At 49.5% G+C, this 13109-nt stretch overlaps 1 protein-coding gene across 2 annotated transcripts in view; it reads right to left on the bottom strand.

Moving 5' to 3' along the window:
* Positions 1-9610: 9610 nt before the first annotated feature.
* Positions 9611-13109, bottom strand: part of LOC137339910 (beta-TrCP-like) — a 149565-nt gene continuing 146066 nt past the window's right edge. For both annotated transcript variants that reach the window (XM_068001974.1, XM_068001975.1), the window contains exons 13-14: positions 12877-13071; positions 9611-9771 (exon numbers count right to left, since the gene is read on the bottom strand). In XM_068001974.1, the coding sequence (XP_067858075.1) occupies positions 12910-13071 (162 nt within the window). In that variant the 3' untranslated portion in view covers positions 9611-9771; positions 12877-12909. The remainder of the gene's footprint in view (positions 9772-12876; positions 13072-13109) is intronic.

Below are 13109 nucleotides of genomic sequence, written 5' to 3'. Positions count from 1 at the left end.
CCCGAACAATCCCCCTCCCCACGCCCAATCCCCCTCCCCCACGAACAATCCCCCTCCCCACACCCAATCCCCCTCCCCACCAACAATCCCCCTCCCCACAAACAATCCCCCTCCCCACCAACAATCCCCCTCCCCCCGAACAATCCCCCTCCCCACACCCAATCCCCCTCCCCACAAACAATCCCCCTCCCCACGCCCAATCCCCCTCCCCACCAACAATCCCCCTCCCCCACGAACAATCCCCCTCCCGACACCCAATCCCCCTCCCCATGGTCTGGGGAATGTATATGTTTCTGGGGTTGGATTGCTGTCACCCGGTAGTTCTGGGAGTGTGCACAGTGCGATCCCACCATTCAGGAACATGTACAAGGTGAGCATTCAGCTGTAAATTCAGTGATCCCGCATTCCCAGCAGAGAGCTGAACTCCCTCTGAGCTCTGCTCCCCGCCTGGAGCACTGATCAGAGTCAGGCTGCAGCTTCATACATAATGGAGTGGGGAGTGAAGGGGGCCGTATCTATCCCTGGCCCACGATATATTTCCGTGGGGCTGGGGTACAGATGTAGACAGAGTCGGCCAGTGTTTGTAGGGTGGGCTGATAATCACCCAGAGACAACATCAAGTACAAATTGGCAGTGCTCCGTGCCCCATTACAAGGTATTTCATTGGCTGTAAAGTGCTTTGGGACTTATACTTGCATTGGAGGCAGTTCAGAGAAGGTTCACCAGGTTGATTCCGGGTATGGAAGGGTTGTCTTATGAGGAAAGATTGAACAGGTTGGGTCTATACTCATTGGAGTTTAGAAGAATGAGAGGAGAGCTTATTGAAACATATAAGATTCTGAGGGGACTCGATAGGGTTGATGCTGAGAGGATGTTACCCCTCATGGGGGAATCTAAAACTAGGGGGCATAGTCTCAGAATAAGGGGTCGCCCGTTTAAGACGGAAATGAGGAGGAATTTCTTCTCCCAGAGGGTAGTGAATGTTTGGAATTCTTTACCCCAAAAAGCTGTGGAGGCTGAGTCATTGAATACATTCAAGGCTGAGTTAGACAAATTTTTGATCAGCAAGGGAGTCAAAGGATATGGGGAAAGGGCGGGAAAGTGGAGTTGAGGTAAAAATCAGATCAGCCATGATCTCATTAAATGGCAGAGCAGACTCGAGGGGCCGAATGGCCTACTCCTGCTCCTATCTCTTATGGTCTTATGGTCTTATGGACATCTTGAGGTCGTGAAAGGCGCTATATAAATGCAAGTTCTTTCTTTATAGCATCAAGACAAACTGAACCTTCACAACATGTTCTGTAGAACCCCCGTTAACATTCAGTTCAGATGTCAGCTACGACACGGAGGTGGGGAGGGGGGGGGCAGTATTATCAACCTGAGGGGAGTGGGGAATTCTCCTCCTTCTGAGTTTGCAATAGGAGATCTCTGGCTTCTGGGAGAGGAAAAACACAAAGGCTGGAAATGTGAAAGTGTTGGAAATGTACAGCAGGCCATCAAGATCAGGAGAGGCCAACGGTTAAGATTACCTAACCTGTAGGGGCTTCCTCGTTCTGGAGATGGAGGCATTGGCAGGAGCTGGCAATGGGAGGGCGGAGGGAGTGAACCGAGGAGAAATCATATCCGAGAAGTCCCTTTAACGTGTCTATGGTTCTATGGATTTCCTTTGCAACCCTCCTTCCCTGTGTTTTGTATATATTTCAGTCATGCAGCCTGTGTCTCAGTTTTTACCTTCAAGATGGTAATTTAAGATAATCGGCAAAAGAGCCAGAGGGGGAGATGAGAATTTTTTTTACGCAGCGAGTTGTGATGATCTGGAATGCACTGCCTGAAAGGGCGGTGGAAGCAGATTCAATAATAACTTTCAAAAGGGAATTGGATAAATACTTGAAAAGGAAAAATTTGCAGGGCTATGGGGAAAGAGTGGGGGAGTGGGACTAATTGGTTAGCCCGTTCATACAGCCGGCACAGGCACGATGGGCTGAATGGCCTCCTCCTGTGCTGTAGCATTCTATGATTCTAAGAAAATGGCAGGAACAGAAAGGTTGGGGTAGGTGAAGGGTGCTTTTGTTTTGTAGAAGAAGGGATACCCTACAAGAGTGAAGGAACAGGGTTGAGAGTTGTCAGGATGGGTACAGGTAGCAATAACCCAATGAAGGGAAATACAATGACAGGGTACAAGAACCACTCGCATCTATATTGTGCCTTTAATGTAGAAAACCATCCCATCCTGAGTCACAGAGGTGTGAGGGAAACAGACATTCAGTCAAAGGAGGAGATATTAGGAGGGGTGACTAAAAGCCTGGTCAGAGGGGGGCTTTAAGGAGGAGGAAAGTTCAGGGGTGGACAATGCAGGATATACGGCTGGGTAAACATTGTGGAGTTTTGCTTCACAAGATCACAGCCTTCGGGTGAGACGATAAACCGAGGCCCCGTCTGCCCTCTCAGGTGGACGTAAAAGATCCCCTGGCACTATTTCGAAGAAGTGCCGGGGAGTTCTCCCCGGGGTCCTGGCCAATATTTATCCTTCAACCAACATCACTAAAACAGATTATCCGGTCATTTGTCTCATTACTGTTTGTGGGATCTTGCTCTGCACAATTTGGCTGTCTCGTTTCCTACATTACAACAGTGACTACCCTTCAAAAAAGTACTTGATTGGCTGTGAAACACTTCGGGAAGTCCTGAGGTCAGGAAAGACGCTGTAGAAATGCAAGTCTTTCTTTCTCTTCTTTATTTTGGGCTAGATTTTCATTGTTAACAGGCAGCCAATCGAGGTCTTTTATTCCCATATTACCAGGATACAATCCTACCGTCTCCCAATTAGAGCTGTAAAGTCCACCTAAACACATAGTCCCGGGGAGTGGAGGCCGGAGCTCCAGACAGTCCCTGGGAGTGGAGACCGGAGCTCCAGTCAATCCCGGGGAGTGGAGACCGGAGCTCCAGACACTCCCGGGGAGCGGAGACCGGAGCTCCAGACACTCCCGGGGAGCGGAGACCAGAGCTCCAGACACTCCCGGGGAGTGGAGACCGGAGTTCCAGACAGTCCCTGGGAGTGGAGACCGGCGCTCCAGACAGTCCCGGGGAGCAGAGACCGGAGCTCCAGACACTCCCGGGGAGTGGAGACTGGAGTTCCAGACAGTCCCGGGGAGCAGAGACCGGAGCTCCAGACACTCCCGGGGAGCAGAGACCGGAGCTCCAGACACTCCCGGAGAATGGAGACCGGAGCTCCAGACACTCCCGGAGAGTGGAGACCGGAGCTCCAGACACTCCCGGAGAGTGGAGACCGGAGCTCCAGACAGTCCCGGAGAGTGGAGACCGGAGCTCCAGACACTCCCGGGGAGCAGAGACCGGAGCTCCAGACACTCCCGGGGAGCAGAGACCGGAGCTCCAGACACTCCCGGGGAGCAGAGACCGGAGCTCCAGACAGTCCCGGGGAGCGGAGACCGGAGCTCCAGACGGTCCTGGGGAGCAGAGACCGGAGCTCCAGACACTCCCGGGGAGCAGAGACCGGAGCTCCGGCTCTGAATTCCGGGCTGACATCCAGTGGGATTCTTGTGTCCAGTGGGTGTGTGCCCTCCCACTCCCCCCCCTTATTGTACGGGTTGTGGGAGCCCATTAAACCCTCTCGCCGTACAGGACTAACCCCCACTATCGGCCGGTATGAAGATGGTTACGATCATGGGAGAAGTGTTCATGTTGTGGCCTGTCAGCCTGTAAATCCTCTCACTGCTTCACACTGTCCTCCGAGGGAAGACCGTGAAGATACGAAAACAACAAAATCGCCACCCTGTCAGACTGTGAATCAGCGAGTCCTCTCACTGCTTCACACTGTTCTCCGAGGGAAGACCGTGAAGATACGAAAATAACGACAGGCTCTGTGCAGACATACTGCCACTCTCTCTCTCTCTCTCTCTCCTGCAAAGGCATCCCAGCCACAGTGCATATCAATTTGTTTTATTACCTGAGATAAGTGTCCTTTAAGACAATTTATTTGTGTAGAAATTAATTAGGATTGAAACTAATTAAATTAGTTGAGATTATTACTGAAGATCAATTTATTTAATATTGGCGATTGCCTCCGGCCAACAATTTCTCTTTTCTACCTCCGATGATTTTTCCTATAAATCATGTTATACAACCTGTATTTTGTGTAAAACTTAATTAGAGTCAGAAGTAAAACAAATTAAATTTCTTTTTAGATTATTACTCTTGGATCAATTTGTTTTAATACTAGACAACACCCACAACCCAGCAATATTCCTACACATTAAGTTAGAAAGTAATTAGCTGTGGCAATGCTTGAAGCTGATTTATGTTACTGTAAAGATTGATTACAGATTGATTACTGGATTCTGTTACTAGTTCCTGCCTTTCATTTGTAATGGAGGCAAAGTAAGGTCACATTGTGTGCTTGATGGAGCAGTCAACTTACTGTCGAGCTCTTTACTAATGTGACCAAAGCAGAATTCATTTCATCCAATTAACCCAATACTCCTCACCTCCTGGACTTCTTTATCCCGTGTAGGAGGAAGACCTGCGATTTGTATAGACTCCTTATCACATTGCTCAAAAGTGACCCTAAGTGCCTCACATATAATTCATACCTGACGGTTGTTATGTAGGCAAATGAGGTAGCCATTTTGTGCACAGCAAGATCCCACAAACAGCACTGGGGTAAATGACCGGTGAACCTGTTCACTGCTGGTGTGGGTTGAAGAAGGAATGTTAACATCCATTAGAATCAGCACAACAGGTCGACAAGACCTCAGTTTAGCCTCTCCTCCGAAGGAGAGTAAGGACCCAGCAGCTCTCAAAAAACAGAAGGGTAATTATGTTGAGAAATTGTCATTCTCGTTGGTGAGAGTAATCTCGTCACCCAGACAGGCTACTAGAGGACTGCACCTTACAAAGGGAGCAGGAATGAGATCCCCTCTCCCCTCACTTGTTGAGGGAGCAGACTGCCCTGCAAATGGAGGTGGATTAGTTAAACCCCACAGAAAGGGCTCGGAGTGTAGGAAGCTAGGACCACTGTTAGATATTGTCCCAGGCTCTGAATTAAAAAGCCTCGTCATTTCCTTCAGGGAGTTATTTCCACCTCTCTATTTCGGCCAGTCCTGATGGACACTTGGTGCTGACCTTCAGTGCTGTCCAGGGCACTGCAGGAATGTCTGAGCTGCTCGCTCCCTGTTTAAGGGAAGTCTCTCGTTACTGGATTGATAGTTATTGGTGGAGGGATTAGTTGTAATTGGGGTTTTATTTCTGTGGAGTTCCGTGCCCGTTAGTGCCGATGGTCCTTTCACAGCAACTTGCATTTATGCAGCACCTTCACCCTTGGGGGTAAAATAAGGTAAAAGTGCAGCTGCCTAACAATGAACATGCAGAACAAGCCCTGGGGCAATAAACGGCCAGATGCAGAGCCGTGCCGTCTTCTGCAAGGATACCTGCAGCTAACATGCAGGTGGGCAGGCAGGCGGCAGATGCAGTTTAAGGCAGAGCAGTGTGAGGTAATGCATTTACAAACATACAAAAATGATGGGCAGGAAAAGGCCAGCTGGTCCATCAAGCCTGACCCACACGTCCTAATGGCTGGAGCATCGTGACTGGACAGTTCCTATCTGCACCTCCCCACAGCAGTCATGTAATCTCCTGATAGGAGAATATCTAGGAATGGGAGTACAGTATATACTCAATAAAAAGAGACTGGATGGAGTGGTTGACTAGAGACATCTAGGGGTGGAAACACATAGTTCCTTGAAAATGTAAGTGCAGATAAAGTCAAAAAAACAAGTGTTTTGGGGTTTATAAATAGGGACAAGAGCAAATGATAAATTTGTACAAGGTAATGATTAGGCCACAGTTAGAGTACTGGGTGCAGGTTTGGGCATCCCATTAAAGAAAGGACATTAAAGCCATAGAGAGCGTACAGCGTAGGTTCACCAGGATGATGCCAGGGATGGGCAACTATAGTTATGAAAGAAAGACTTTCATTTATATAGTGCCTTTCACAACCTCAGGACGCCCCAAAGCACTTTACAGCCAATGAAGTACTTTTTGAAGTGTAGTCACTGTTGTAATGAAGGAAACAGGGCAGCCAATTTGTGCACGGCAAGATCCCACAAACAGCAATGTGATAATGACCAGATCATCTGTTTTAGTGATGTTGGTCGAGGGATAAATGTTGGGAGAACTCCCCCTGCTCTTCTTCGAAATAGTGGCCGTGGGATCTTTTACGTCGACTTGAGAGGGCAGATGGGGCCTTGGTTTAACATTTGTATCCAAAAGACAGCATCTCCAACAGTGCAGCACCCCCTCAGTACTGCACCGGGAGTGTCAGCTTAGATTCTGTGCTCAAGTCTCTGGAGTGGGACTTGAACCCACGACCTATTTAACTCAGAGGCGAGAGTGACACTCAGTGAGCCACGACTGACATGATAAGAGGAGAGACTTGAGACACTGGGACTATTTCCAATGGGGCAGAGAAGGCTAAGAGGTGATTTAATAGAGGTTTTTAAAATTTTGATAGGTGAATAGGGAAAGACTATTTCCTGTGGTTGGGGAGTCAGTGACGAGGGACAATTTAACATTGTCACCAAGAGATTGAGGAGAGAGGTTAGGGGAAATCTCTTCATGCAAAGAACTGTTAGAACATATAATGCTTTGCCACAGGGAGTAGTTGAGGCACAGACCATTACATCTTTTAAGTGAAGAAGTGGCAAACATCCAAAGCAGTGGAAGATAAAGGTCCATGGGGACAGAGTGGGGCAGTGGGATTAATTTTTGGATTGACAGGGCTATCAGTACTGGCACCAGGAGTGTCAGCCTGGATTATATGCTCAAGTCTCTGGAGTGGGACTCAAACTCACAACCTGCTGACACAGAGGTGGGAGTACAACCCAGTGAGCCACCGCCAGGGATGAACACATTTTGAGCTTAAACAACTGAACACATATTGAAGTTTCCCCCTCAGTCGCGGTTGCCCCATTCCTCTTTGGGTACAGGTCAAATGGGCACCTCATGTCATGCTTCACACATGAACCTTGACTTGACCTTAGCCAAAACCCCCGATCGCCAGGCTGATCGTAGAACGCCAGCTGAGATCCGCTGAGCTAGCACAGAACGGAGAGCAAATCTGGCCTGTGTAGGTCGATTGCACACTTTAGGTCTAATCAAACTCGCTGTCACAGCCCGGGAAGGAAGAGAGACATCAGTAGATTTTAGATCAGTTTATTGCACGTAATGTGAATAACACTGTGTTATAGATAACCTCACATCTCACTGATATCGAATCAAAATAATTACATTATTTAAAATTCTTTTTCCTTGCTCCCTCCTTTATAGGGTCCCCTTCCCCTACCCCAGGTGTTTGCTGGTACAGTGGGAGGGGGGAGCGAGAGGGTGGGGGTTGGGTTTGGTGGAACACTAACAGACGCAGCCGAGGAATCTCAAACTCGATGCCACTTGGCGTGTGTTGTACCTCAGAGGAACAGGACCCAGGATTCTGACCATGAATCCCTGCGCAACGAGTTCCCTATCTCGGCTGTGGGACTGAAGGGAGGAGCCAAATGGAGGGCAGGTAATTCCCCAAAGAAGAAGCAGATAAAGTGGGGGGGGGGGGAAGAGAGGGTTAAGACTGCCCCCTCCCCCACCAGGGAGTGTTCTGGCCCAGGTTGGGGAGCAGGTCTCTCCATTGCCCCCACCCGAACCCTGGGACAGGTCCAGTATATGGCTCAGGAGACTTAAAGAGAGCGAGAGGCAGAATGTATCTTTTCCTAGAATAAATAACATACAAGCCCCCCTTTCAAACAACTGAGGCGTTCCAAATTAAATAAACTGCTTACGGGTGGCACTTTCGATCAGCTTATCCGTTTATTTCAGCAACTTTCTAAATCACAGTTTAGTTCAACAGAAGTGCAGGTCACTAAATACACGATGGGATTGCTTGGTGTTTGGAGACTCCATTCCAAAAAGCTGTCAGCTGGGAGAGAGTGTCTGGAAAATACCCTAAAAATTGCCTTAACGGTGTCCTCAAAATGGAGTTTCAGCAGTCAGACTGAACTCTTGGAGAAGCTTAAAAAAAGAAAGACTCGCATATCTACAGCGCCTTTCACCGCCTCAGGACCACAACGCTTTACAGCCAATGAAGTACTTTTGAAGTGTAGTCACTGTTGTAATGTTAGAACCACGGATATTAATGTGAAACAAATCATTCCTTACAAGAACTGGGAGGCCTCCACCATCAAGGTCAAAGGATCGGGGGGGTAGACTGTTAGGAAGTATAAATACTCCACTCCTGATCAGAAAGTGTGCAGGTTCTTTGCTAAAAGGGAAAGGGACAGGTTCGGGCAGTGAAAGTGCCACCTGGTGCCCCCCGGACTCTGTGAGCCCGAGGCCATCGGGGGCATTAACGACCGTGCGAGGTGAGTGACTCTTAAAAAAGGGTCAACTCTTTGAATATAGGTGCCTCTCGGATTGGTTAATGATAAAACTGAGGGTGTCTCTTTGGGAATCGAGGATATATAAGATGGGCAGATGGGTAATGCCCCGCGAGAAACTGACGGGAAACTGATTAACTTCCCCTTCAATGCGTCAATGACGTTCCCCTCAACCACTCCATGTGGCAACGAGTTCCACATTCCCACCACTCTCGGAGTGAAGAAACTCCTTTTCAATTCTTGATTTGATCTGTTAGCAGCTATATTAAAATAATGGCCCCTCGTTCTAGATTCACCCACAAGTCTGATAGACTTCTCCACCCCAACCCCCCCCCACCCCACCTCCCCCACCCCAACCCCCCCCACCACCACCACCCCCACCCCACCCCCACCCCCACACCCCCACCACCCCCACACCCCCACCACCCCCACCCCACCACCACCCCCACCCCCTCCCCCACACCGCCTCCCCCACCTCCACACTGACTGCTCCTTTTGTTTGAGGGGTAACTGAGGGAGAGATACCAGTAAAGTTGTGCCAATTCCTTGCGCAGGAACGTAGGAGCAGCCTCTGCCCGCTATCCGTAGCTCACTGTGCTAAGCACTTTCAGATATTCTGACAAGGTGATAAGTTGCTCTGTTTCTCTCAAACAGGCCGGTCTCCCAAGCCTGAGTCGCCCCAACAGGCAAGGCTGACAAGAAAGTGCATCGAGGTGTCTGAGGGACACACCCAGTGGGGTGACCTGGGGGGGGGGGGGGAAAGAGTTACTGGGGTGGGGATGGGACATGGTGGGGGGAGAGGGACCTAGGGGGAGAGGGACCCGGGGGGAGAGGGACCTGGGGGGAAAAGGGAGAGGGACCTGGGATGTGAGAGGGAGCTGGGGGGGGGCGGGGGAGGCTGTCTCTGAAATCCATTCCAGTTACTAAACTGTAAAGTGCGACACTGTCTCAAGCACGTGCAGTTCAGGAAAGAACAGAAATGATCAAATAATCTCTTTCTAGTCACTTTAGTTTTCAGTGCAGGCCCCGAGATTGCAGGCATGCTTGTAAACCATGAATAAGTTTATCATCAAACAACACGATGAATATGGAATAGGTGTCAAGATCACGTTAAGAGGGCGGGGGTTGGGGCATGAGAGGTGATCAGATAGCAGCAAAGTTCGTTCAGTTTCTTCCCCCCCCCCCTCCGAGCTTCTAGGTGAATCTTGCCCGAGTTGTTCGGACCAGAGTCGGTTCCGATACAAGCAGAAAAAGACCTCTCCCCACTCTCGGTGGCTTCGACTTCTTTCCCCTTGCCGTTCCGCGGCTTCTACGATCTCCGCGGCAGTGCCAATTCCTGGAACAAATCACGTCGGAGGCAGATGCGTTACAATGGTGGTCAGGTACAAAAAAATAATCAAAGAGGCTAATGGAGTGTTAGCGTTTATAACTAGAGGGCGAGAATATAAAGGGGAGGAAGTTTTGCTGCTACTATAGAAAGCCCTGGTTAGACCACATCTGGAGTACTGGGTACGGTCCTGGGCACCGCACTTTAGAAAGGATATATTGGCCTTGGAAGGAGTGCAGCACAGATTGATCAGAATGTTACCAGGCTCCAAGGGCTAGATTATGAGGAGAGATTACATAAACTAGGCTTGTATTCCCCGGGAATATAGAAGGTTAAGGGGTGATTTGATTGAGGTTTTTAGGATTTTGAAAGGAATCGATAGGGTAGATGGAGAGAAACTTTTTCTGCTGATGGGGGAGTCTAGAACAAGGGGACATAATCTTAAAATCAGAGCCAGGCCATTCAGGAGTGAAGTTAGGAAACACTTCTTCATGCACAGGGTGGTCGAAGTGTGGAACTCTCTCCCACAGAAAGCAGTAGATGCTCAATTAATAATTTTAAATCTGTGATCGATAGATTTTGGCTCACCGAGGGTATTAAGGGATATGGAGCCAAGGAGGGTGGATAGATACAGATCAGTCATGATCTCATTGAATGACGGAACAGGCTCGAGGGGCTGAATGGCCTCCTCCTGTTTCTATGTTCCTCTCCCTGGCGCCAGGCAACGGGAAAGTGAGTTACACCCGGTCACATGATCTGCAGCCGTGTGACATGAGAACCAGGAGGGGCCGTGGTCCTGAGATACACTGAGGGAAATGTGCCTTTAATTCCAAAACACTGGAAAATGTCGGTGACCTTTCACTTTGTGCCGAAAGCTTCACGTAAACAGAAGAGTTTGGCTGCTATTGGGGAAATCTAAAATCAGACCCAAGTCCAGGATAATTTGGAGCCAGACTACACTTCAAGTCTTTCATCTTTGTTTCTGTAGCCAAAATATATAAATGCACCAGGAGGATCCCCACCGTGTTCGTTACATCTCCGCCTCTCCGACTCCACATCACTCTCTCGCTGTGCAGCTCCTCACCTCCCCCTCACTCCCCTTCCTTCTGCACCTTTCTAAAACCCCAGCTTGGTGCCATCGAGTTGCTGAATTAACTTGTCTTCTCTCCTTCACCTTTGAACCCTGACTGGGTCCGTGGGTCTCGCTCCTCCCGCTCGGTTTCTTCACAGACATTTTGCGACGTCCATTGAGGGAGTCTCTGCTGTTAACCCCGTGCTTTTCTACTCTGGACATCATGGTCAGGGACTATGTGTCCTTCTTCACTTTGGGACTGTTAGATTTTCTGGGACGACATGCTGGGCACCTGCTTCAGATGAGTTCTAACCACTGTCCTGATAACGAGACTTGTCCTTTTAAAGGGGACATGATGAGGAATTGGTTCATTGACAGAAGACAATACGCCTGTTTAAATTAGTTCCCCCACTTTCCCTGTGCCACACACTGGACAGTTCATGGAGTGCTCTTGAACTAATCATTGTATCTACTGATGTTAATCCCTCTCCCTCACACTGTCCCTCAGTAACCCCTCTCCCCCAGCGCCCTGTGTTACTGACTGTATCTCTACTGATGTTAATCCCTCTCCCTCACACTGTCACTCAGTAACCCCTCTCCCCCAGCGCCCTGTGTTACTGACTGTATCTCTACTGATGTTAATCCCTCTCCCTCACACTGTCCCTCAGTAACCCCTCTCCCCCAGCGCCCTGTGTTACTGACTGTATCTCTACTGATGTTAATCCCTCTCCCTCACACTGTCCCTCAGTAACCCCTCTCCCCCAGCGCCCTGTGTTACTGACTGTATCTCTACTGATGTTAATCCCTCTCCCTCACACTGTCACTCAGTAACCCCTCTCCCTCAGCGCCCTGTGTTACTGACTGTATCTCTACTGATGTTAATCCCTCTCCCTCACACTGTCCCTCAGTAACCCCTCTCCCCCAGCGCCCTGTGTTACTGACTGTATCTCTACTGATGTTAATCCCTCTCCCTCACACTGTCACTCAGTAATCCCTCTCTCCCCAGCGTCCTGTGTTACTGACTGTATCTCTACTGATGTTAATCCAGCTCCCTCACACTGTCACTCAGTAACCCCTCTCCCCCCAGCGCCCTGTGTTACTGACTGTATCTCTACTGATGTTAATCCCTCTCCCTCACACTGTCACTCAGTAACCCCTCTCCCCCCAGCGCCCTGTGTTACTGACTGTATCTCCACTGATGTTAATCCCTCTCCCTCACACTGTCTCTCAGTAACCCCTCTCCCCCCAGCGCCCTGTGTCACTGACTGTATCTCTACTGATGTTAATCCCTCTCCCTCACACTGTCACTCAGTAACCCCTCTCCCCTCAGCGCCCTGTGTCACTGACTGTATCTCTACTGATGTTAATCCCTCTCCCTCACACTGTCACTCAGTAACCCCTCTCCCCCAGCGCCCTGTGTTACTGACTGTATCTCTCCCGATGTTAATCCAGCTCCCTCACACTGTCCCTCAGTTACCCCTCTCCCCCAGTGCCCTGTGTTATTGACTGTATCTCTACTGATATTAATCCCTCTCCCTCACACTGTCACTCAGTAACCCCTCTCCCCCAGCGCCCTGTGTTACTGACTGTATCTCTACTGATGTTAATCCCTCTCCCTCACACTGTCACTCAGTAATCCCTCTCTCCCCAGCGTCCTGTGTTACTGACTGTATCTCTACTGATGTTAATCCAGCTCCCTCACACTGTCACTCAGTAACCCCTCTCCCCCAGCGCCCTGTGTCACCGACTGTATCTCTACTGATGTTAATCCCTCTCCCTCACACTGTCCCTCAGTAACCCCTCTCCCCCAGCGCCCTGTGTTACTGACTGTATCTCTACTGATGTTAATCCCTCTCCCTCACACTGTCACTCAGTAACCCCTCTCCACCCAGCGCCCTGTGTTACTGACTGTATCTCTACTGATGTTAATCCCTCTCCCTCACAGTCGCTGTAAAGGGTAATTTAAAGGTGATTTTTCATATAATGTGTCGGAGCCCAGCACTGTAATGTTACAATGGGACGAGATTAATCGTCAGCTTTACCTGTGCCAGTGTGAGGCCCTGACAGAGTGTTGTTTATCTGGAGTTGTAGGTGTGGGTTTGGGATGGTGAACACCCAGACTCATCTTGTGCTGCTGGGTCATTCAGGAAGTCCCAGATCAGGATCGTGTCATCATGGGAACTGCTCACAATCTGAAACTCGTCAAACTGCAGACGGAAAACTCTCCCAGAATGTTCCTGGAATCGGATCAGAAACATTTCAGCCACAAGCAATA

The sequence above is a fragment of the Heptranchias perlo genome, chromosome 21 (genome assembly GCF_035084215.1).
Source record: "Heptranchias perlo isolate sHepPer1 chromosome 21, sHepPer1.hap1, whole genome shotgun sequence".
Lineage (NCBI taxonomy): Eukaryota > Metazoa > Chordata > Chondrichthyes > Hexanchiformes > Hexanchidae > Heptranchias > Heptranchias perlo.
Note: the sequence above shows the minus strand (reverse complement) of the source record. Positions and strands in the feature narration are given on the sequence as shown.